At 43.4% G+C, this 26,942-nt stretch overlaps 1 protein-coding gene across 4 annotated transcripts in view; it reads right to left on the bottom strand.

The window, feature by feature from the left end:
- Positions 1-26,942, bottom strand: part of RTTN (rotatin) — a 685,521-nt gene that overhangs the window by 233,166 nt on the left and 425,413 nt on the right. For all 4 annotated transcript variants that reach the window (XM_029590900.1, XM_029590899.1, XM_029590897.1 and 1 more), the window contains exon 32: positions 18,244-18,318. In XM_029590900.1, the coding sequence (XP_029446760.1) occupies positions 18,244-18,318 (75 nt within the window). The remainder of the gene's footprint in view (positions 1-18,243; positions 18,319-26,942) is intronic.

Raw genomic sequence — 26,942 nt, 5'->3', positions numbered from 1 at the left:
CTAGCAATATTTTGTAACTTTTTTTATATACATTGTTAATTTTGTAAATTTGACTGCCAGCAATGCAGGAATTTATGCAAAATCATGAATACAAATTGTTTTTACAACTTTTGGGCTACTTTTGGGTTTGTTTTGGTGATTGATTGGGCTCTAAACATTTTTGCCATCTGGCAACCCTGATACTGAGTGGGGTGTCTCATATTTGCTTGTGTAGATCCTGTAGGAACTGGTAAATAAGCAGTGTCACAAGCTCCTTTGGGTCACCAAGGTATTTAGAGATTGAAAAGAGATGCCCTGGGTTTTCCTTCTTCCTCTAATTTAAATGGAATGGTCTTAGTCATCGAGCATATTAAGAGCCTCCAAATGATCCTGGTCTGTGGAAAAAAAGGACCTGATGGGAAGCCCGTTAAATTCTCTTGATCAGATTCAAAATCCTCAGCCTATAACACAGATACCAGAGATCCTCAGACTCAGAGCTAACCAGATTTTCTGAAGTTTAAGGAAGCACTGACTTTGCATTTGACCCCTAGAAGAGTGCTCCTGAGATTGCTGTGCCCTTAGAGTTGAAGGCTGATAAGCTAGATCAAGATTTCCCTAATGGCTAAAAATTAGCATGGATAGCATCGCTGCTAAAATTGACTTGTCTAGTGCTAAGGCATGGGTCTCAAGGACCAGTTCTGTTCAGTGCCACAGTTGATAGTGGTGCAGTTGGTACCATTACAGCTCTGTTGAGGTACTGAGAGAGGGCCTTGAAGATCATGGTATCCAGGTCCTCCTAAGAACTTGTCAACACCAACACTGACATTAGGGAAGGAGACATCTTTTTGAACAAGCAAAGGGGGAGAATTGATAGTTGATGGATGGATCTATGGAGACTGTTGCTTGGACAATTACCTGAAGGCTGAGCTCACATCCTACTGAAGCCAAGCTGGAGTAGGTATGAAGGTATGGCTGTTGCCCCTATCTCCAAATTCTCAACCTCAAGCAAAGGGGGGGGGGGGGGGGGGGCAGAAGATGACAGCTTGATTTAGTGCTTCTGCATGACACCTGGTGATGTGTGTCTTGAGGCTGATCTCAACACGAAGGATGGAGAGGGATAGTTCACTGCTCCTGGATCTTTTCTTAGGCCTTTCTTTTCACAAACTGCCAGCAGACAGTCCAGCTCCTGGGATCTTTGGTGCCAATAGAACTGCTGTGGACTTTGATGCTGAAATGAAGATGTTTAGCACTTTCAACCTCTGGATCCCAGTGCTGTTGGGCAACATCATAGCGCAGATGCCACAACTAGGAACATCATGCTCAAGCTTCAGAGATTGTATACCATATTTTCAATAGTCAATCTTGGATATGTTCTGATTGCATTAAGAAAAACACAATCAATTACAGAGTGAAAAAAATAGACCAAGGTGGCTTGTGCAGCAGAAATAAGGAAATACATTCAAATACTCAGAAAACCCTTCTAGGCTTTTTAAAGCTTAATTAGCTTTCTATGTTCAGTGCCATCACATCATGTCACCCACTTGTGTAGCTGATCATCCTACTTGTTGGAAAATAGTTTGAATTCTTAATTAACAAATAACCTGATCAGCAGTCATGATATATTTCCCCTAGCAGATTTATTTTTTATTTATTTAAGCATTTTTATATACTGAGTTACGTTGGGAACATCACCTCACTTTACAGGTAACTTAATGCAAGAGGCTTTACAATGAACAGGTAACAAAATGTAGCAACAGGATAAAAATAAAACAGTAAAAATAACTATGTAGAAAGTAGAAACTATGTAGAAAGAAAAAATAACTATGTGGAAAGAAAAATTAACTACTGTTTTTCACAATGCCTTATATTTCTTTTTCCTAGCTATCTCCTTCAGTTAGACACAATAGTTCCTGCCTGGATTCTTCTGCACCTTTGCTTAGACTCTACAGAAATTTTTCAGGTTCTAGTTAAAAATAGGAATTTGCACAAAATACTTCCTGTAGAAGAAATAAGTCTAATGTCAGCCATGTTAAGTACGAATAATGTGATTGTTGCGACCCCAGTCGCCTGCGCGGCGACCGGGTCCTTACCTGGCCTCCGGGCTCCCCAACCGCACCCCGAGCCGCGTGGCAAGAGGCCTTCCTGGCCGCATGGCAGCGGCGTCTCCCTCGTGGAGACGCCGTCGCGTCCTGTACTCAGCCCCTCCCCCTGCTGGGGAACGCGCGCGCGCGCGAAGAGCCAGCCTTTGTAGGTCCAGCACCCGGAAGTGCTGAACCGCCCCTCTCTTGACGTCAGACGCCGGCAGACTATTTAAACCGGCACCTGGCTCCTCAGCTTTGCCTTGCAACGTGGTCACTCTTTGGAGAGAGTAGTTGCTGTTCCTGAGTTCCTGTGTTCCTGATCTTGGTTTGTCTCACGATTCTGCCTGATTGCTGCCTGTCCTGATCCTGGTCTGTCTCACGATTCTGCCTGATTGCTGCCTGTCCTGATCCTGGTCTGTCTCACGATTCTGCCTGATTGCTGCCTGTCCTGATCCTGGTCTGTCTCACGATTCTGCCTGATTGCCGCCTGTCCTGATCCTGGTTCGTCTCTCGATTCTGCCTGTCTGCTGCCAGTCCTGACCCCAGTCCGCTCCAGGGTTTCCTTCACGCCAGTGACTCTCCTAAGTCCCAGCGGTCCGGGTCCCTACGGGCTCCTCCTGGGGGGACCTTGGACTTCCAGGGCGAAGCCACCTAAGTCCTAGCGACCCGGGCCTTAACAGCTTCTCTGGTAGGGTCACGGGTTTCCAGGTGAAGATCCATCCCTTGCTGAGTGTGTCTGCCTTCCGACCGTCATCTTGCCGGTCGGCCCAAGGATCCACACCCAGACCGTAACAGTTTGCAAGGCCATGGATCCGGCAGACCTAGCTGGCCTGCAGGCCATTCCCAGACTGGCTCAGCGCTTGGTTCAACAGCAACAGGTACTGGATTCCTTGGCGGCCACCGTGGAACGGTTGGCTACCCGCATGGACGTTAAACCCGCGGCACCGGTTCCGGTTCCTGTAGCTATACCAGCACCTGTGGTGACGCTTCATACCCCCACGCAGCTTCCAGCTCCCTCGCGTTTTGCTGGGGATTCTAAGGCCTGTTCGGGCTTTCTGAATCAGTGCTTTGTACGGTTCGCCCTGCTGCCCAATCAGTTTCCCTCAGATGGAATCAAGGTGGCTTACATCTTTTCGTTACTTGATGGTCGAGCCTTAAACTGGGCGTCTCCCATGTGGGACAAGAACGATCCCGCCCTGAGCGATCTGAACTTGTTCGTGGAGGAATTCCGAGCAGCATTCGACGAGCCTGCACGTCAGGCCTCCGCAACTTCTGAGCTACTCCAGCTCCGGCAGGGGACACGAACCCTAGCCGACTACGCTCTGGAATTTCGCACACTTGCTCAAGAAGTGGGTTGGGCCGATGACGCCCTTCGTGGGGTTTTCCTAGAGGGCCTGGCGGCTAGGATTAAGGATGAGCTCACCGCTCGGGATCTTCCAGAGGACCTTAATTCGCTTATTAACGTGGCTGGGCGCATCGACTGATGCCTGCAACAAAGAGCGAAGGAGGGGCGCTCTCCCCGCCGCCTGGCACCCGTACCATCGGCTACCACTAGATCCTCGAACTCTGGAGCTCGTACCACCGGCACCCCAGCGGAGTCTTCCATGGAGGAACCTATGCACCTAGGAAGATCCGCTTTGACCCCCGAAGAGAGGCAACGCCGCCGGGACTTGCGTTTTTGTTTGTACTGCGGAGGTAAGGGCCATTTCCTGGCCCAATGCAAGGAGCGGCCGGGAAACTCCCGCACCTAGGGGTAAGTGAGGAGGTCTCCCTAGGTTGTCTAAATGCAACTCCTCATTGTACCGTACCGGTAACCCTCAAGTACCCAGGTGGTTCCTTCAACACACAGGCCCTCATTGATTCTGGGGCAGGAGGGAACTTTATCACTAAGGACTTGTTAAAACGCCTTCAGCTCTCCACGCAGCCTCAGGAACCACCCTTATGGGTCACCTCCATTCAGGGTACTCCGCTCTCTGGCAGCAGAACTACCAGTACCACACCCATCATCCTCCAAACTGGTCTGCTTCACACGGAGAGGATTTCGTTCCTGATTTTGGAGAAATCAGTATATCCCGTGGTTCTTGGGTTACCCTGGCTCAAACTGCATTCCCCGGAGATTCGATGGGACGATTTCCAGATTGTTCGCTGGAGTTCACAGTGCTCCCGTTCTTGCATCCAGCCCTGGAAGGGTCCGCCAACGCCTCTGGCACAGACAGATGTCAGGGTTCAGCTTCCGTCCTCATACCAGGATTTTGCTGTGTTCTCTAAAGAAAAAGCGGAATTACTACCACAGCATCGTCCTTTTGATTTTGCGATTGAATTGCTTCCTGGCTCCACTCCCCCCCGTGGGAGAGTATATCCACTATCTCAGCCTGAAACCCGGGCCATGTCAGATTACATTTCTGAGAATCTCGCAAAGGGGTTTATTCGCCCCTCTAAGTCGCCTGCAGGAGCGGGTTTCTTTTTTGTGGCAAAGAAAGATGGGTCTTTGCGGCCCTGTATAGACTATCGGGGACTTAATGCCATAACCAAGAAGAATCGCTACCCACTGCCGTTAATCCCGGAGCTGTTGGACAAACTCCAGGGGGCACAGGTATTCACAAAGCTGGACTTGCGAGGGGCCTACAATTTGGTCCGTATCCGTCCCGGGGACGAATGGAAGACCGCTTTCAACACCCGGGACGGACATTACGAATACTTAGTGATGCCTTTTGGCCTATGCAACGCTCCCGCAGTGTTCCAGCACTTAATGAATGAGATTCTTCGGGACTTCCTACAGTCATGCGTCATAGTATACTTAGATGACGTTCTTATCTACTCCTCGGACCTAGTCTCTCATCGACGACATGTTCGACAGGTACTTCAGACTCTGCGGGATCATCGGTTGTTTGCGAAATTGGAGAAATGTGTCTTTGAGCAGAATTCCTTGCCCTTTTTAGGGTATATCGTTTCTGCAACTGGTTTTCGCATGGATCCCAGCAAGGTATCTGCCATCCGGAATTGGCCGCGGCCGGTGGGTTTGAAGGCTTTGCAACGCTTCTTGGGCTTTGCAAATTTCTACCGCCACTTTATTCCACAGTATTCCCAGATGGTGGCGCCACTCACCACCCTAACTAAGAAGGGTGCGGACACTCGAATCTGGCCTGCCGAGGCTTGCAAAGCTTTTGAGGACTTAAAAGAGGCTTTCCTCCAAGACACTTGTTTGCGACATCCGGATCCTACTCAGCCTTTCTTCGTGGAGGTGGATGCCTCTAGTGTGGCGGTAGGGGCGGTCCTCTCACAAAAATCCCCTTCTGGCCATTTATTCCCTTGTTCCTATTTCTCCAAGAAGTTTACTCCCGCCGAGAACAACTATGGGATTGGGGATAAGGAGTTGTTGGCAATCAAGTTGGCATTAGAAGAGTGGAGGCAATGGTTGGAGGGAGCGAGTCATCCTGTGACGGTCTACACCGACCACAAGAATTTGGAGTTCCTGAACCAAGCCCAGCGACTGAACCCCAGACAGGCGCGGTGGTCGCTGTTTTTTAGTCGGTTTGACTTTATCCTCAAGTACCGACCTGCCGCTAAAAACATCCGGGCGGACGCTCTCTCAAGGAATGATATTCCGGAGGAAAAGGAGGAATCTCCTCAGTATATTATTGATCCAGCCAAAGTCCAGTTAGTCAGTACTACCGTATCCTCTGAAGAACGTGTTGTAGTTCCTCGCAGGGACCGCAAGAGAGTTCTCGCTTGGGCTCATGATTCCCTCTCCGGTGGTCACGCCGGAAGGGAGAGGACCCTCGATCTTCTGAATCGATATTACTGGTGGCCCAAGGTGCGCCAGGATGTACGCCTGTACGTGGATTCTTGTCCTGTTTGCGCCAGGCAGAAGCCTCTAAGCGGTCGCCCGTGGGGGCTCCTGCAACCACTTCCTATACCCACAGAACCCTGGACTCATATCGCCACTGATTTTGTGGTGGACCTACCTCCTTCCGAGGGCAACACGGTGATATGGGTAACGGTAGACCGTTTCTCCAAAATGTTCATCTCATACCATTACCCAAGTTACCTTCGGCACCCGAGTTGGCCCTTCTGTTCACACAGCATATCTTCAGGGCTCACGGGCTCCCGCAAAGCATCGTTTCTGACCGGGGCCCTCAGTTCACGGCTCGATTTTGGCAGGCCATCTGCCGGAAATTTGGGGTACAGTTGAATCTATCTACAGCTTTCCACCCACAGAGTAATGGACAGACTGAACGCATGAATAGGTCCTTGAAGACGTTCCTTCGAAGTTTCATCTCCGAAAGGGGAAACAACTGGGTGTCCCTCCTTCCCTGGGCCGAGTTTGCCTACAACAATCACACCCACTTGGTAACGGGACAATCACCCTTCCAGACAGTTTTTGGTCGCCACCTGAAACCGCCGGTGCCCATTCCAGTTACCGTGCCATCACCGGCAGCTCTAACGGCGGCTCAACAGATTCATCATCTCTGGAGGACGGTCCAGCAGCGACTCGCATCTTCTGCAGAAAAGGCACAAAAATGTGCCAATCGCCACCGACGACCAGCGCCCGTATTCTTACCCGGCACCAAGGTGTGGCTAAGCACCAGGAATCTCCATTTGCCGGGCCGCTCCAGGAAATTGGCATCAAGATACTGTGGCCCCTTCACTATAGCAGAACGAATTGGGTTAGTCTCGTATAGACTCCGTCTGCCCTCGTCTTTACGTATTCACAACGTGTTCCACGTCTCTCTACTGAAACCAGTGGTACTCTCCCGTTTCCATCATCCCTCGACGGATGCTGTATCATCCTCCTCTAATGAAGAACCTACTTATCAGGTACGAGAAGTATTAGATGTCCGTTTCCGGGCTCGTCGCTGGGAATACCTGTTGGCATGGGAGGGTTGCGGTCCTGAGGAGGATTCCTGGGAGCCAGCCCGGAATATTCTGGACAAATCGCTGTTAGCCCAATTCCATCGGGACCATCCTGGAAAGCCGGGTCCCCTGAGGAGGGGGCGTAAGAAGGGGGGTACTGTTGCGACCCCAGTCGCCTGCGCGGCGACCGGGTCCTTACCTGGCCTCCGGGCTCCCCAACCGCACCCCGAGCCGCGTGGCAAGAGGCCTTCCTGGCCGCATGGCAGCGGCGTCTCCCTCGTGGAGACGCCGTCGCGTCCTGTACTCAGCCCCTCCCCCTGCTGGGGAATGCGCGCACGCGCGAAGAGCCAGCCTTTGTAGGTCCAGCACCCGGAAGTGCTGAACCACCCCTCTCTTGACGTCAGACGCCGGCAGACTATTTAAACCGGCACCTGGCTCCTCAGCTTTGCCTTGCAACGTGGTCACTCTTTGGAGAGAGTAGTTGCTGTTCCTGAGTTCCTGTGTTCCTGATCTTGGTTTGTCTCACGATTCTGCCTGATTGCTGCCTGTCCTGATCCTGGTCTGTCTCACGATTCTGCCTGATTGCTGCCTGTCCTGATCCTGGTTTGTCTCACGATTCTGCCTGATTGCTGCCTGTCCTGATCCTGGTTTGTCTCACGATTCTGCCTGACTGCCGCCTGTCCTGATCCTGGTTCGTCTCTCGATTCTGCCTGTCTGCTGCCAGTCCTGACCCCAGTCCGCTCCAGGGTTTCCTTCACGCCAGTGACTCTCCTAAGTCCCAGCGGTCCGGGTCCCTACGGGCTCCTCCTGGGGGGACCTCGGACTTCCAGGGCGAAGCCACCTAAGTCCTAGCGACCCGGGCCTTAACAGCTTCTCTGGTAGGGTCACGGGTTTCCAGGTGGATCCATCCCTTGCTGAGTGTGTCTGCCTTCCGACCGTCATCTTGCCGGTCTGCCCAAGGATTCACACCCAGACCGTAACAGTGATTGTATTTATTGCATATCTCAAGCTGATGGTTGCATACTCTGCTCCATTATCATTTACATTTATTTTTTTAATTCTATGCAAAATGTTCTTATTGTATATGTTCAGACTGCTGAATCAAGGAACAAGTTGCTCTGTAACTTCTAGAAATGCCTAGAACTGCACTTACAAAGTGATTATAAGGAATTCTAAAACAGATAGATCATATAATATGAAGATATCACATCACATTCTATACCCATCAATTCTGGGTATTAAATGTTGCAAGGAAAAGCCAAAAGGAAAGAATTTTCATCATTATAGATGGAATCTCACTTTGTTATGTTAGTATAGGCTACAGGATGATATCAATTGTCTACTCCCCTATTATATTTTCCCATCCACTTAGGTCACAACTCCTTTGAGTAAAAGGGTTCCTTGTCACCTACTGCATCTTCATGACTTGAGTTATTCATTTATTGCACTCTTGTATTGACTTAGCAAGGTATGCATTAATTACCTTGTATCAGTACTACTTAACAATACTATCACAGATGGTGAATCCTTTTCTCAAACTCTGTAAATGACATAGCTATTCTGCTTTACAGCTTCTTCCATTCCCTAATGACTTACTCTGTTTAAACTCAGCATTGTGAACAATCTTTTCTTTTCCTCCTCAGTATGTAACAAAGGTGACATTTTTTAAGTGTGCTCTAACATGTCAACCTTATCCTTACGTTTTTTAAAGCTTGCTTAGGCTAATAACTTGCTAGTAATAATTATTCTCTAAAGATAGTATTTTCCAGAGACTCTAATTGATAGGATCATTTATTTATTTAGGTGTTTTATGTACCATCGTTCCAAAGGAAGATCACAATGGTTTACAAAATCAGTATTCGTATTCTTGGTCGACATTCAAATTATGCTTCAACATTCAATCAGCATTGTAGCAAATACATATTCTAGTGCATATTCATACATCTTCTAGGTCAACATGACTGTAAATGCAAATTCTAATTCTATCATTTCACATTACGTCATTCGGTGCATATTATTCATTCCGCTGTCATGATTTCTGTTAATGGCAGTGTGGTTATCAGCATATTGGTAATTTATGCTAAACCATATGCATTTCTAAAGAGCCATGTTTTCAGTTCACGTTTGAAACTCTTTCTTTCTGTTATCAGACAAACAGATTCTGGAAGAGAGAGTAAACTGTTACTTGCTATCAGGAGAAGTTTCCCAAGCTTAGAGAACTAGAACTTAAAATGTTTCAGTTTTCAAGGCACAGCACCAAATATCAATTAATTGCTCCAATAACAATCCACAATCAAAAAGTCAAAAATCAAACTGGGTTTCAAATAAAGATTAATAAATGTATATGCAAAAATGTGCATGTGTGCGCACACACACCAAACCTTAGAAAAATACTATACTGGAAAAACAAACAAATCTAAGCAAAACAAAATCTATCAATCAATTGAAAAGAGGGTTATCATACACAGACAATTGTCCAAATGAAAACATTTTTAATTTAATTTTCAAATTCAACACCAAAACTGGTGCTGTAAACATTACATATGAAGTCTTGTTAAAAGGAATCCTAACTGAAGCAGATATACTAACAAGATTGCTATATTTCTGCTTAAAGAAGTTTGTCTTGTGTAGAATACCAGAGCTACTGAGCACAGCCTAAAATCCTCCAAGGAGGGAAAAGAACTGGTGAAGAGAGAGCTTCTGAGATTCAACAAGACATTTGTCCATCAAAAATAAGCAAATTATTTTGGAAAAGATGACTAAGTATAAAATTCAAGATTGAGAGGCAAGACCCCTACCTTTCTCCCCAACACATGCAATTCATATCCTTCTTAATTTGCCTTCTGCCTTTTCCATGAAAAGGTAGAATATCAAATGAAAATAAACAAATAAGTAAATAAGTGTGACAAATCTAGAACTGTATGGTAAGAACATATTTTATTAAAAAGGATTTTTGATCCATAATGATATTGTGTTATAGTTCTTCCAATAGAGTGTGTATATATGTATTTGCTACAGTTCCTCTGAGTGTGTGTTACAGTTGCTCCAGGGTATATGTAGGTGTGTTACAGACTGTACTACATATTTTTCTACCCTCTCAATACATTTTCACTTGTACTGTCTTCCCCTTCTATGCCATTCCATCAAAGAGCCCTCTGCTTGCCTGTCACAGCACACAAACCAAATATAGGAGAACTTTCAATTTCACAAAAACATGTTATGAGGGGGTACAAGCAAGCTGCAGAACAAATGGCCACATAGCCTTACTTTTCTTCTTATCTCTGCTCCAACTGGTTAAAATTAAGCACTCATTTATGATTCTATCTCAAGTTGTCTCTATCGCTCTCTCAAACATCCCCGTATCCTCAGCACTCTTCCCCCATTTTGCAGCCTATTTCTACCTCTGTGGCCCATTTTGCTCCTACTGCCATAACCCCCTCTGCATGATTCTCAGTGCAGCTAAAGTTTGACATGGCTCAGTTTCAAAACTTTGGGTCCTGCTAATTCTGCCCCCCTCCAAAAAAAAAATTTGCATTCACACTGTGAGCTACAGTGCTTTTTGCATGTATAATGGTGTTAATGCACTTGTTAACGTGTTATCGCATGCGTTAATGACATAACGCATTTAAGAAAGCTAAGGGCTTCAATGAAAATATCCACATCCTAAAAACGTGGTTCCAACTGAGTTGCAAGTAAACAAGCAAGATGAAACTATCAGGTCAAGAATAAAAAAGATTTAAAATGTAAGCAAGCAAACGTAAGGAATGATCTTAATGAAAGATTTTTCTCAAGCATAGTTTAAGAGGATCCTGAAACTGAAACCACATAGGCTTAAGGCTTATATGAAATAGAGATCTCTATGCAGTGCGGAAACTATCAGGAATGCCGATACGGGTTTTACAAACACTTTGAAGAAAGCTATGGAAAACGTCTAATCGGTATAGAGTGCAGATAATGGCACTCATTCGTGTAACCGGTGATCCACCTTGTCTTCATAGAAAATATTTTATTAGGCCCAAAGAAAATCAGCATTTCCTCTCCTGATTGGAACAATCAGCACTTGGTCAAAGAACTGAAATACTGGTTTTCTTTAAGTCTAATACAATATTAACACAAAATACCTTCCTGACAGCCATAGCTCTCTTTTTATTTACAATAATTTATATTCTACTAAATTACCAGATTTGTGTTCAAAGCAGATCACAACATCATAAAACATTCATATTACAATTTAAACATTACATATAAAATTCTACATTACTTAAAAACTTCACTATATAAATGAGCTTTCAACAATTTCCTAAAACATTTATAATCAATGTTTTAGACTACTCTAGATAACACTGGGTATCAAGGGACATTTCAAATGCAAACTTTAGGTGCGGTAATTTTTTTTTTTTTTTTTTTTTTTACACTATTGACAATATTGTTCAGGGGCTATTCAACTGAATATAGTTGTGATGGAAAAGGTACAGAGAAGGGCTACCAAAATGATAAAGGGAATGGAACAGCTCCCCTATGAGGAAAGACTGAAGAGGTTAGGACTTTTCAGCTTGGAGAAGAGACGGCTGAAGGGGAATACGATAGAGGTGTTTAAAATCAGGAGATGTCTAGAACGGGTTAATGTGAATCAGTTATTTATTCTTTCGGATAATAGAAAGACTAGGGGGCACGCCATGAAGTTAGCATGTGGCATATTTACAACTAATCGGAGAAAGTTCTTTTTCACTCAATGCACAAATAAACTCTGGAATGTGTTGCCAGGGGATGTGGTTAGTGCAGTTAGTATAGCTGTGTTTAAAAAAGGATTGGATAAGTTATAGGAGAAGTCCATTACCTGCTATTAATTAAGTTGACTTAGAAAATAGCCACTGCTATTACTAGCAACAGTTCTTCAACATACACCGATACAAGGGACCACTTGTGCTCTGGTGTTACTTATGTACGGTGGCTATGTTAAAGGACAGCCCATTTGGTGGGTGCCCTTGTCTTTCGCCCCGTCTATTATTCTTTATTATCTCAATTTTTTGTGAAACCTTTTTTTAATTTTCTGCAACGTCAGTCATTTTCTTGAAAAACCCCCAATTGCCCGTTTTCCGAGGCGACCCGCTATTGATGTATATATACTTATCAAGGCAACCGTCTCAGCTTCTTCTCACGGGTACGCGTCTGCTAGCCCCACAGTCAAGTTTCCGGTGTGTCCGGTCTTTTACACAGTGCCCAAGATTCACAAATTGTTACAACAGCCACCTGGCAGACCAATTGTATCATCAAAGGGATCCCTCTTGGAACCACTTTCACAATTTGTAGACCGGTCATTACGTCAGTTCATACCTCAAATAACATCATACATCTGAGATTCAGCACATCTTATGACTATGTTACAGGACATTCATCCAGATCCAACATCAACTTTACTGGTAACCGTCGATGTAACAGCATTATATACTTCGATTCCACAGGAAGAAGCCATAGAGGTCATTACAAACACTCTCACCACAGCACATATTCCACATAGAATTCCAAATGCTTTCATAGTGGAGTTGGCCAGCATAGCACTACAAGAAAATTATTTTATGTTCTTAGGGACTTTCTATAAACAAATCAAAGGCACAGCAATGGGGGCCACCATGGCCCCCGACCTGGCTAACCTATACATGTCAGTATTTGAACAAACATGGGTGTACACAAGTCCGTATTATGTGTATGTGGAGAAATGGAAGAGGTTCATAGATGACATATTTTTCATCTGGCGAGGAGGCGAAGAAAAGTTGAATGAATATATGCACTGGTTAAATGGCTGTAATCAACATCTGCGATTCACCAGCCAACATCACCATCAAACTATTTCTTTTTTGGACATACAGATCTCGTTGACGGACGCAGGATTCCATTTTACTATTTTTAGAAAACCCACGGACCGCAATACATTACTCCATTATTCATCATTTCACCCGAACCATCTCAAAGATAATCTACCAGTTGGACAATTCTTACGTTTGAGGAGGCTATGCTCCACCACAACAGAATATAAGACACAGTCAAAAGACATGACTAACAGGTTCCTACAACGAGGGTACCCCCCAGCAGTAGTGAGGAGAGCATATAAACGGGCCAGATGGGCCAACAGGGATTTACTCCTGGAACCTAAAACCCCACATAGAAATGAAAGGATGGTGTGTGTGCTACCATATACACCCCAAACGCAATTGTTGAAAAAGAGCATCTTAAGACATTGGGCTATTTTGCAGATTCATCCTGAGTTCCAGGAAAAACCAATGTTTGCCCTTACTAAGGCCAGAAATCTCAAGGACCTCATAGTCCACTCCAATTTGTTACCCTCAAGAGTGGAGGACTTTGATCAACAGGGCAACCATAAAAAATGTGGAAAATGTAGTGCATGTAACTTTGTTTATGAAGGCACATCACTCAACATACCTGGAAGAAAACCTTATTGATTTCAGCGAACATATGACTGTGAGTCCACAAGAGTCATTTATGCATTATGGTGGTCGTGCCCTAAAATTTACATAGGGAAGACTATGAGGAAACTGAAGAACAGAATTCAGGAGCACGTAAGCCGCCTCCGACATCAAGTGGAAGGGGCGCCCCTCACCGACCACTGGTTAGAATTAGGCCATTCCCCAGAAAATTTTCAAGTAGCAGTTATTTACCAGGTTCAGTCACATCCAAGAGGTGGGGATCTGAACTCAAAACTCATACAAATGGAGCAGAAATTCATCTACACTTGGAACACCACCATTCCCAATGGACTTAACCGTGAGATAGACTGGACGGTTTTTGTTTAAAGCACAGTGATACTTCACTGTTACTTTAAGCACAGAGTCAAGTGAAAAGACATCAATACGAGGAGTTCTCACACATTCACACATATTAACTCAGCATCCAATACATACATTAACAATAATACCACAGAGGGTTACATTTCAATTTATTTAATTTACACAGACGAAGATTTTCATCACGCAGTGAGCAGGGACCTAGCAATGAGAGCCGCAATACCGGAGAAAGAAGAGGGATCAGTTGATTAAACAAAGGATCTCGATGAAGACAGAACATTGGATCCCCCAGGTTAACAAATTAGTCACGCGAATTTCAATGGCCTAGGTAGGCAGAGAAGACATATAGTATCGCAACAAGCTAAAGCTACAAATTAAGGCGGGACTACACCCTTTAGTAAAAATGAACACGCCCTCCAGCAAAAATGAACACGCCCCCCTGGCTTAAGAGAAAGAGCGGACGTGGGAGTGTGTAGTCCCCCACTAGGTCCGCAGAGGCGTTTTTAAAAACCATTGATTCAATTGGGGTGGGATCACAATTTACTTCAAACATGCCTCCTTGGCGAAAGAAAAAGTGAACATGGGAGTGTCCAGTCTCCCAAATAAGTCCCGAGAGGCGTTCCCTGCCACTGCTAATCACCTTAATTACAAACACCGCAGTTAGTCTCGGTTTGGTGCAGAGTCAGGGTAGATTCCCGCGGTAAGTATAAAACATTCGGAATAGGCAAGCGCGCCTCAGACACGGAAGAGTTGGCGCTGTCCACGCAGAAATATGGTCATCACATAAGTAAGTGTTTTAACAAAGTGCAAATGGTATATTGAAAATGATTATGCATGATAAGCAATCAGAATGAGAGTTATTTGTGCTAACTTTATAGTTGGAAACGCAAACAGCTACTGTGTACCTGCTAGGACACAGCACTACCCCACCCGTAGCCCCTGAAGCAGGCACGGAGGTGCCGAAACATGGCCCATGTCGGGCTAGCAGACGCGTACCCGTGAGAAGAAGCTGAGACGGTTGCCTTGATAAGTATATATACATCAATAGCGGGTCGCCTCGGAAAACGGGCAATTGGGGGTTTTTCAAGAAAATGACTGATGTTGCAGAAAATTAAAAAAAGGTTTCACAAAAAATTGAGATAAAGACAAGGGCACCCCAAATGGGCTGTCCTTTAACATAGCCACCGTACATAAGTAACACCAGAGCACAAGTGGTCCCTTGTATCGGTGTATGTTGAAGAACTACTATTGGAGGGAAGAGGTTGGTTGATGTACAGTGATTACTAGCAACAGTAGCATGAAATAGACTTAGTTTCTGGGTTCTTGCCAGGTTCTTATGGCCTGGATTGGCCACTGTTGGAAACAGGATGCTGGGTTTGATGGACCCTTGGTCTGACCCAGTATGGAATGTTCTTAATCTGGGTCTTAAAATAGCTCCTTTATCCATTAACAAAATACAGCAAATAAAACAAAATCCTGACTCTAGCTGAAGTCTTCCTAAATGAGCAATCATCTTAACCAATGTTTCATAGGCATAGAAATTTGGTATAGTTTATTTTTATAGTTGTTAACTGAACCTTTTCTAATGGACTTGCATCTTCACTGCAGAAATTTCCAGCACTCTTGCTGCCAGTTCAACCTACTCCTTTCTCCCCATGAGACTGGCTTTAAGGCCGTGGACTCCTCCTTCCTGGCTCATTAAACTTGAATTACTGAAGCTGCTCTAAAGACCGGGGAATATTTAAGCCTCCTTTATCCTTCTAATAATGTATACTCCCTGAATCACTTTATTCACATGTTTTAGAGTTTCTGCTACATTATATTCTAAAGAAATTTTGTTTGCAGAGTGTTTATTTTTTACACTGCATATTTTCACGTCAAACCTTGGCAGATTTTCCTTTTGCACTCAGTGCTGTCTTCACTTTTATCAGGATTTAACTATTTTATACAGCATATAATTCAGGATGATTAATAATAGATATATTTTGGAAATGTTAGCATTCCCAGATCTGAATTCTGCATGATGGCCAAAATGTAGGGGTGTCTACCAAAAATTGGCATTTAATTATTGCTATAAGACCCTTGAGACCACACACATTCTCAGGTGAAGCATATGGCACATGTTTTGAAAGCAGAATTATCACCTATGACCTAGAAATATTAGCATACATTTGGCTGTACTTATGTTTTAGTCACGTATTCTATTTTCTCTAGACATTTTATTTCATTTTTTTTTTTTTTAACTTCAGTAGGAAGTATTTAGTTTTTAATAATTGCTATATTTTGTCAATTTCTCTCTCAAGAGTTCACTTTGCTGTTTGCGATGTCCTCATATTTTAGTGATATTAGATTGATGCTAACAGGTTTACGGTGAAGCTGAGTATGGAGGAGGGGAGGGAGGACCTGATAAAGAGACCTTAGTAATGATTAAAAGTTTGCATCCTAAAACAGTTATTTATTCTAATAAAGGCATCATCTCTACCCTACTACTTTGTTGGTTTTCTTTATAAGAAAAATGTATTTAGTGGGCTACCTCATATTTAGATTTACTTGTACCTGTAGCGATGCATGTGGTCAAGTAAAAAATGATTCAAAAATCTTCCAACATATTCTTCTCAATAATAAAATTTAAAAAATTAAAGAACAAGCAAAATCTTACAGCGGCAGTGTTTTCTAGAGCTATTTTAAAAATGTTGTCAAAATATTTTTCTTTGTACCCTTTTTTAGAATCATTTCTTCTGTTCAGTGTTTGAGCATTTTCTATATCTGTTCAGCCCATTTAAGGTTTGATGCTACCATGCTTGTCTTTGTTCCAGTGCAGTGCGTTTGCAGTATCCCAAAACTGTTACATTCATCATTCCATCTTTGACCAAAAAGAACTTACAAGATCAAAATTCAAAGCGTGTTCAGTGTTATTTAGTCGGATAAGCGAGACTTGTGGGGCTAAGTAGTGGCCATTGAATATGCGTCCATGTTCAGCGGTCGCTGCTTAGCCATGTAAGTCCTTTATACAGCTAAAAAGTTAGCAGCATAAGTTGTGGGCAGGCAGTGAGCAGATTGGGGCGGAGCGAGTTAGCCGTACAACATATGTGGCTAACTGCCGATATTTGGACTTGACTACATAAATTGAACGTACGGCTAAACTAGATATGCCACAGAGCAGGTCTAAACTTAGCTAGTTAGACTTAGCCGGCTAAGTGCTAAATTAAATTTGTATATTCAGCGGCATAGCTGTGCCGCTGAATATACATTGTAACTTAGACAAATAATTTCTAACCGGCTAAGGCCTGGATTTTCTAAGTTCGCAGAACTTAGAAAATCTGGCGGTAACGGGGGGGCGGGCCTGTGAACGTCGACAACAATCGCACCTCCGCGGTGCTATCGCTGCAGGCTTTCGCGCTCAATAGCGTCACCGTGAAAGGTGGTGCTATTAGGCGCGATACTGGCAGCGGTAAGGAGTCTTACCTTTTGCCGTCAGCGAAGTCGTCGCGGAGTTCGCCCCAACTCCTCCCCTTCCAGAGCAGACTCCGCCCTGACTCAATCCCGAATTAGATATCACACACGGAAAGGAACTTTTCACGTGCGATACCTTTGGAAAATGACCTCCTAAGCTACTTAACTGGCCAGTTTTTAATACTGACCCCTACATTTCTTAATTTCTTAATTTGAAAAGATTTTATAGGCCATCTCCCTTGATAAAGCCAATCAAGACAGTATACAATATTGTCAATTAAGGCAGAAGCATAAAACAAAAGAAAATACAGATAAAAAACAAAAACATAGCACAATGAAACTCATCCCATTAATTCAGTAGCCAAATTAGAATCTTCATCCTGACTAAAAACTGGAAACATGAGAAGTGCAATGATGAGCATATTTAAACTAGATCCCACAAATTATTCTTAAAAATATTACTCTAGTAATTCTGAAAAATATGGGAATAAAAGAGCTATTAGGATTATACAAGCAAGTTAGAACACGTCTCACTTCAATGTAACTAAATTCATCTGGATATTAATGTATTTGTATCCTTATTTTCTAATTGGTGACTAAGATATTAAACATGTATGGTTATTCTGATACTCCTTTAAAATAAAATTTATACTTCATAGCATTTTATTTTATATTAGAGCATACTTCGGTCATTTAGAACTCCACTAGAATATGCAATTATGTTTTAAAGAGCACAGACATAAAAAATGGTATAAAAATTCTAATTACACTAAATTCTAATGGTTTTTAAACTAAGCACTGTATACATGTAAATATATATATATACTAATAAAGTGAACACTAATGTGTAAGAATATTCAATTAATATAACAATTATTTTAAACAATTTTTTAATGAAACATTTTTGCAGAAAACAATATTACAAAAAACCAAAATCTGTTATATTAATTGAATATTTGTACACAGTGTTCACTTTATTTATATATTATGCATTAATGCATGAACACTTATTTTTATAGTTTGAAAACAATTTTTATAGTTTGAAAACAATTATATTAATTTTGCTATTCACTCACCTGCCAAACATAGTCCTTGGGATCTTCCATATCTGGCATTGGGATCACAAGAAGGTTCTGAAGAATAAATGCAGCCTAAAGAAAGAAGAAAATATCAACACTGCCATCTTGCTGCAGCATATCAAAAATGCAACAGGAGTATTCAGAAGAACTCTATGAACATTATATTGTATGATTGTTCAAAGTCACAAACTGAGTAGCACATAAACCATAATTTTGTATAAACAATCACAAGAGTTGACAGTGCAATGTACCAACTTAACTATAATATTTAGAAGTGGCTACTTGTTTTCAAAGTGCAAAATGCTTATGATGACTTGCCTCTTACTTGCATGATAGGAACAGTAAATAAATTTTATGTTGCTGAACAATCTGTGAATAATTGTGTTTTTCCAAAGCTGGGTGAACAATTTGAATTTGATTCAGAATGTATACAATATAGAAAACTGCCACTTGTAAAGGCTCTTAAAACCCCATTTTTCTACCTGGTAGTAATTCAATATTTATGTATTTATTTAGTTAATAATTTATATCCCTATTTTCACATTCAAGGTGGGGTAGAACATAACATTCATAAAAACACAGCAACTATTTGACAGAGAGGAAAAAAACAACAAAGGCCAAGATGCTATCCATTATTCTAGATTCACAATAGATTGATACTGAGCAAATGATCAGATGATGACCTTAAACTAAAGAGTAGAAACCAAGTACTCTGTTCACAGTCAAAAGCTTACTGTAGTAAAGAAGTCTTACACTGTTTCCTGAAGGTCTGTGTGCAGATTAAAGTCTGCAAATAGTTTGGTAGAGTATTCAAAATATTGGATCTACTACAGAAAAGGCCCTGTCTCAGGTCTCAGAAAAATGATCCGACTGCAAAGAAGGCACATCTAACAGACTGGACTGAGCAGAACAAAAAGCTCTTGGAGGTTTGTAGATGCTCAGCATAGGCACTATTGGAGATCATACAGAATGGGGGTATTGTGACCCCTGGGTTGGAAATGACATGCTCAGTAGAGTTCTGGATAATTTGTAGTGCCCTGAAGACTTTTGTCTGCAACCCTATATATACTGAGTTGCAATAGTCCAGACCAGTGATTAACGGAGCTTGAAGCACAGTACGAAACTCACAAGGATCTAGGATCATCTTCAATCTAAGGGCTTTATTTACTAAGCATTTTCCCATAGACACAGAATGGGAGAAAAGTCTTAGTAAATCAGGCCCTAAGTTTGAAGAAGGCTGCTTTCACTACAGATTTCATTTGTGTACGTAGTGATAGAATGGATTCACAAATTAAACCCAGACTCTTAACTTGTGTCATAATTGCTATTTGATAACCCTCACAATCAAAAATGGAAGGGTGGTCACTAGCTGGGAAATGATCCAAAATCATGACCACTGTCTTATCCACATTTAATGTTAATCTGCTGTGGAAGAGATACCGCTTCACTGCCGATAGGCAAATGCATAGTTGCCAGCTCTGTGGGTGCTTTAACTCCTATTCCCATCTTCCTCTGAAGCCTATTGGCTGACTGTGGAATGTCTCACCAGTGGAGGTTCAGAGAACAGCCGCAGTCTAGTGTTGATTATACCACCCGGGTTCAATCCCCGGCCCTTTCCACCATTGCCGAACATACTGCTGGTATGGACAAATACCAGCAGGCCCCAGAACACAAACCTGGGACCTTGAAGGCCAGATGCCAAAGAAGAAAGCTATAAAACTGTTTTTGCAGGAATTCACAGACACCAGAGACTCAACAGGATGGGGCAGGAGATATCGCAGAGGGTACGCAAATAGTCTGTGGGAAAGAATGCAGGGGGGAGAAAGATAAGGGGAGACAAATAACAGCTGCCTGTAGGCAGACAGCGTAACAATTTAGTGGTGTGAAGCATGCAAGCAGAAATCAGATAATTAGCTGACTTTGGATTTTTAACCTATATAAGCAAAGCTGGTATGTAGTAGGGCTGGCGAGGATTTTGTATCTGTTGCAGAGCCCAGCGCTGAGCTCTTTATTATGTAAGTATATATTTGCTATATTTGCTTCCTGTGTACTTTTTGCTTCCTGAGTATTGATCTGTTTTGTGTATGAATGGCATATGATTTCCAATAAAGAAAATTAATTAAGAGTAGAATCAGAGTTGTTCTTATAAACTATTTTACCTCTGAGGTGGACTTTTAAACACTAGGCAGACAGGCTTCCTGAAGTGCAGTGGAGATAGGGAAGATTACTGATAAAAGGGCTAGAAAGAAAAAGAGGGACAGAAGAGTTATAAGTAGGGTGAGAGAGATGCTGAGAGAACTGCAGGGAGTTGGTTGTAAAGGGAAGACTGACTGGGAGAGGAACTAAAAGAAGGAATTCTGGCTGGGAGAAGAGGAACTGTGAGGGGGGACAGGAGAAACTGGGAGGAGAAGAGTTATGAGAGAGAAGTAGACAGTGAAGGTGAGAAGGGCAGGGAGAATTGCAGAGAAGACTGGCAGGGAACATGGGCTGTGAAAAGGGAAAGGGAGAAGGAGAGAGGACATGAGTTGTGATAAAGGGTGAGTCTTTAGGTGAAGGGAACTTTAATAAGAAGGGAGGTGAAGACGACAGGTAAAGGAGCTATGTGGACTGGAATGGAGGACTGGCAGAGTAGGGAAACCAAGAGGATTGTGGGAAAAGAAGGGAAGCATGGTGGAGGGAAGAGGCAAGAGGAGGTGAGGAGGGAAATGAAGTGGCAAGATAGGGTAAGACCAGGAGGAAATGAGGGAAGATAATGAGCTGTGATGAGACATCTGCTGGATAGAAAGATTTATACACGAGGTAAAAATAAAAATGAAAAGAAATAACAGGAAGACTAGAAAATAAGCTTTAAAAGAAAAAGGAAGGTCTAAGGCAGAGAGGAAATATGAAAAAGTCAAGAGCCAGCAGAGACAGACGATAGATTCAAACTACAGACACAAAGGTTGGAAAATTGTTTAAGTTTGGAGAAAATTTCTATGTTAGCTGGGGCAGGGTCAAAGATGGGAGGCAGATGGCATCTGTCCTTGATTCCAGCCCTACAGTCACCAGAGTAAATAAGGTATTTTACTGGAAGGATTAGAAAGGGAGAGGAGGTTGTGGTGGTCTGTGATATCTGAGGCTCAAAATCTACTTTAAAAATTAGCAACCCCAGTATTGAGAGGGGCTCCGGTCAAGGCTTAAACAGAAAAAAACATTGCTTCCTTTACAAAAAATAAATTAAACATTCCCCTTTTATATTCCACAGGAGACAGCAGTTTTCTCTGGGGTTTCCAAATTGAGAGCAGGAAGCACCACATGTAGCTATGGCCATGGAACTGGGGAGATATCTGCTGAGCTGATAGGACTTAGGACAAGCAGTAGTGGACTGCCTTAGGTGGACTCGGCAGGCATGGGACTGGCTCTGGACTAGAATCTGTGAGTGTCAGGAGGAGGCAGGGATAGTTCCAGAAAAAAAAAGTGCGTGGGCTCAGGAAATGCAGAGCAGGAAAGTGATCCAAGCAAGCAGAGGAGGGGAATCACAAATTGAAAGGTGAGTGAAGCCTTCCAATGAAGGGAAGCCTAACATGCTGATGAGAGATGGGAATCAGTGAAGGGGTGGATGAACAAAGCCTGCAGAGGGCAGCTGGCCAAGGAGGGGGAGGAGAAACCTGCTGGGGAGTGCAGGGAGGGGAAGAACTGGGCTGGAAAAAGAGGACAGGTCAGTGAGAAATGGGGAGTAGAGCATTCTAAGAGGATGTAGAGAGTGGAACTGAAAGAGAATTAACTCCCCCTCCCCCCCCAAACATAAATTCAAAGTATGCTCATGCAGGAGAGAGAGAATTAAGAGAGTAGAGAGGTAAGGAGGGGAGAGGTAAGGTACATTAGGAGAATGAAAGAAAAGGAAAGTTGAGAAAGTATGGTGGTGCCATGAGAGGGAAGAAACTGTGATGTGGATGGGTTGTTGGTGATGAGAGGATGGAGAGGAGGGAGAATGAGCTGGGACTGGAAAGAAGAATGAACTGTGAGACTTGAGAACTTCCTTGGGTTTTGTTTGGCCACATGAGTCTTTCCCATGTTCACATTACCTGCTCCTCTCTGAACATTTAAATAAAGGCTGGTCAGTGATATTCATATCCTACTGTCTTCTGTTTTTTTTTTCTTTTTCTTTTTTTGCTGAGGGCACTTTAATTTGTGTTGAGTTCAAACCCCCTAATCATTTTCAAACGTTGGCTCCTATGGGCAAATGGACACAGAATCAAATGATGTCACTCTGTAGACATTTGTTGTGTCTGTCGGTGCCCGACGCCCTCTCTCCGCCCTCCTTACCTCTCTGGCGCCTCCCTCTCTGTCCGAGGGAAGACTGGCTACCGCGGCGTTCTCCTGCCACTTGTCCTCGGGCGTTCCCGGACTGGCTCAATGCTGCAACTGCCATGTTTCCTGGAGGCCTAGGGACATGCGCGCAGCATGGCCCCGAGTGAAGTACCGGCATTGGCGCGAACCTTGGGGGCGACCCCCGAAGATGACGTCACCCGCAACGGATATTTAAGGTCTTGGAATTTGCTAACACATCGAGTTAGCAAGGGTTTCGCTACTTAAGCTACTCTGCCTCCTTGGACTTACCAGAAGTACCCGCTTCTCGGGGGCCTCGCTCTCTCCTTGTTTTTTCAGGTGACAGTCTGGAACCGGTACTTGCTCCTTGAGGGCCCTGATCCCAGACTTGTTTCGTATACTCCTCTGCCTGGAAGTCTTCACTGACAACTATCTCAGCTACATCAGTGAGTTACCATCATTCTCTCTGAGCTTTCCCTGGAACCAGGTACTCGCTCCTCGAGGGCCTATACTTTACAGCTCCTGGACTTCATTGGGACATTGTGTGAGTGTTACCATCTGCATACCCTGCCTACTCACTATATCACAGTCTCTCTTCAGCCTAGCCTCTAGGGATCACTGTTCCAGTATCTGAGGGACTACAGCCCAGCCGGGCTTATCAGCTCACTACTGCCATCTCAGGTGGTTCAGTATACTGTCAAATAAAGAACTAGTGTGTGTTTGTCTCCTAACTCTGAGCCTGTCCGGTGGTCCCTCTCGAGGTCATTCTCCGGGGGCATGGTCATCTGCCACTGGTCCAAGGATCTACCCTCAACTCTCATATATAACTACAAATCCCAAACGGATTGCTAACTACTATCTGATTGCTCCTCCCATCAAGCATCAGATTCAGAACAGATTGCAAACTCCCTAGCAAATCCAGAACATTACAGCATACAATCTGTAGCTTCTCCAGGTGCCTCCTCTTGCCAGGACCGCTTCAGGGGCAAGGCAGCAAGCACCATGGATAGCCTGAGCCTGGCACTGTGCAAGGACGGAGACCAGTAAGGGTGATTCCGAGACTTCCCATGGTGCTCAACCTGTTCTTTCCCTAGCAATGAGGACGAGGAAGATGATCAAGAAGTCTGCAACTTGGAGAAGACCGACACAAGCTGATCCCCGGTGCCCTTCCTACCTGAAGACCTTGAGGAGAAGTGGTCACAGAGGGATCGAGGTCGAACAGTTCACCACGGTCCTTGGACGTCGATGGCAAGGATGCCAGAGTGAAAGGATTGGATTTATTCTATCCAAACACCTTCTCCATCTTGTCCAGTCTGGCGCGACGGCCTTTTGGGGTCATCTGAGCACAGAGGTTGCAGCCTCGAACATCGTGCGATGCCCCCAGCACAGAATGACACTTCATGTGCATCCGCTAAGGACATAGCTTGGGGGACTGATGGAAGTCCGAAGCCACCATGAGGCACACAGAACCCCAAAAGGCTCAATGACCAGCAGACACTGAAGGAGAGTAATAAAACTCACTGACCAACAAGAAAACAACCAGGGAACCGGAGAGAGACCCAGCACAGGAAAAAAGGAAGCGAAAACCCACCCCACTTTGTGGAACATTTCCCATAAAAAGGCATGAGCTATACCACCACGAGTCGACAGCTCCACAGAAGAGAGACCCCACGTGGACGCATGAATAGTGACATGCTGAGCATGCTCAGTGTGCCAGTCAAAGTTTCTAGAAACTTTGACAGACTTTTTCCATGCCGGGCACCATCTGATAATGTCAACCACTTGTGAGGACTACAAATCTGCTTGCCCTAGGAGAAATACAGTATCGGTATCAGCAAGCTATCTTTTAGTGAGGCACAGTAAGTTCGGTACTTAGCTTTTCAATAAATAAAAAAATTACAGGTAGCTTTTTAAGAACCAACTGAATACTTTTTCCAAATGAATATGGACAATTCTTGATATAATGTAAGGCAGTGTTTCCTATTTCTCTCCTGGAGGCACACCTAACTAATCAGGTTTTCAGGATATTCATAATGAATATGCATGAGATAGATTTGCATACAATGGACATAGGGAGGATAACCTTCAAAACTGCTCACCCATGACCATATAGGCATGTTTTTATTTATTTATTTGTGAGTTTTATATACTGTCATTCGGTTTTACCATCACAACGGTTTACAGGTTTCGATTAATAAAGAAATACAGGTTTTGATTAATATAGAAATAAATTAGTGAGGTAGTAGAGGCATTATAGTACATATTCAGGTAGTGAATTAACAATGTTAAGCATACAGTTTCACATGGTTGCAAGTAGTTACATAGGAAAGGTTAAGGCTCAAGGATAACCAGGATGAGAGGGATGTCATTGGGTGTTTGGTAGGCTTTGGTTTTTAGTTCTTTCTTGAAGGTTTTTAAGTTTGGTTGTGTTCTTAGTTTGGTTGGGAGTGCGTTCCAGAGTTTGGGGCTTCCGAGGGTTATGGTTCTATCATGCATTGAGATTAGTTGTTTGCATCGTACAGGTGGAATTTTCAAGAGGCCTTTGTTGGTTGAGCGGAGGTTTCTTTGCGGTGTGTGGAGTTTTATCATTGTGTTTAACCAGTGAGTTTGTCCTTCGTGTATTATGTTGTGTAGTAAGGTCAGTATTTTATAATCTATTCGGAATTTTATTGGGAGCCAATGTAGTGATATCAGAATTGGAGTAATATGTTCTTGTTTTTTTGTTCCTGTGAGGATTCTGGTGGCTGCATTTTGTAAGATTTGGAGTGGGCGGATGGTGGAGAGTGGTAAGCCGAATAATAAGGAGTTGCAGTACTCCAGGTTGGAGAAGATGAGTAGTTGAAGGACTGTTCTGAAATCGTCTGGAGTTAGGAAAGGTTTTAGTCATCTTAGTGTTAGTAATTTGTGGTATCCCTCCTAGGTTGTTCTTTTTTAAGATGGGTTTAATAATTGCTGATTTTAGGCAGTCAGGGTAATTTCCTTCTGCGAGGGATAGGTTGACAATGTCTGTTATAGCTTTGGTAAGTGATAGTTCAATAGCTTTGATTGTCGGTATGGGTATGCTGTCGATGGAGTGCTTTGCTGGATTCATTTTTTTGATGCTTGATTGGATTTCCAGTGAGAAGGCAGTGTCAAAGTTGGATCAGCTTGGTGTTTGTTTAGTTTGCATTTTGATGTTTTGAGTGTTATCATTGAGGTTGTTATTGATTAGGTTGTTGATTTTCTCACTAAAGAAATCTGCAAATTCGTTGCTTCTGTTCTTGGACTATGGTGGTCTTAACTCATTTGTGGTTTTGGTGAGGTTTTGTACGATAGTGAATAGTATTCTGGAGTTATGTTGGAATTTATTTATTTTGTGTGAGTAGAATTCTTTCTTTGCATTGTGGATAAGTTTTTTGAAGTATGCTAAGTGTGACCGGTAGGCGATAAACAGTGGGGTTGATTTATTCTTACGCCAGGCTTTTTCTTTTCTTTGGAGTTCACGTTTTGCTGTTCTGATATTGTCATTGTACCACTGATTCAGATGTTTTGGGTTTTTTATGGTCTTTTTAATGGTGGGGTTTAGTAATGTTGAGCCAAGAGGTTGCGGCCTTTTCAGAGTTAGATAGGTCTACGTTTGTTAGTTCTAATTGTAGTATTTCCTGAAGTTTTTCAATATTACAAGGAGGATGGTATGTTATCTCCATAAGTACACTTTATTTTGGTTGTAAGTTTAGCGTTGTAAGTCAGCTATGCCTGGATTAGAGAGTGATCCGACCAGGGGATTTTAGTTATTTTGTGTGGTATGTAGACCAGATGTCTGTATTAATGAAGACAAGGTCTAGGGTATGACCTGCTTTGTGGGTTGGGCCAGTGATGATTTGTTTTAATCCTAGAGTTGATAGAGCGTCTGTTATTGTCGCACAGGTGAGTGAGAGGGGGAGGGTGTCCATGAGGATGTTGAAGTCTCCTAAGATGATGATGGGCTTATTTAGGGTTAGATTGCTCATAAAGAATTCTATTAGTGGGGAGCAGTTTTTTCGCGTGAACGGGGGGGGGGGGGGGGGGGGGGGGGGGGGCGGGGGGGTATACTAGACAGATTTGTAGTTTTGCGGAATCGAATAGTGCAATTTCCAGGGGTGAACAGATGTTGGGAGTAATTTCATATGTAGGTTTGTTTTTTTTTTTTTTAATGATTAGAATTAGTCCTCCCCCTTTCTTTTTTGGCCTGGGAATTGAGAATGTTCTATAGGTAGGGTTATTGATTTGGTTGATTAGGACCTGGTCGGTGTTTTTTATCCATGTTTCTGTGATTGCTATGAAATCTGGTTTTGAATCGTCCAATAGGTTGGTGAGTATGGGCATTTTCTTTACTATGGATTGGGTGTTGAAGAGTAGGAATGATAGTA

The sequence above is a fragment of the Rhinatrema bivittatum genome, chromosome 2 (assembly GCF_901001135.1).
Source record: "Rhinatrema bivittatum chromosome 2, aRhiBiv1.1, whole genome shotgun sequence".
Taxonomy (NCBI): domain Eukaryota; kingdom Metazoa; phylum Chordata; class Amphibia; order Gymnophiona; family Rhinatrematidae; genus Rhinatrema; species Rhinatrema bivittatum.
This window is presented reverse-complemented; position numbering and strand designations above follow the sequence as displayed.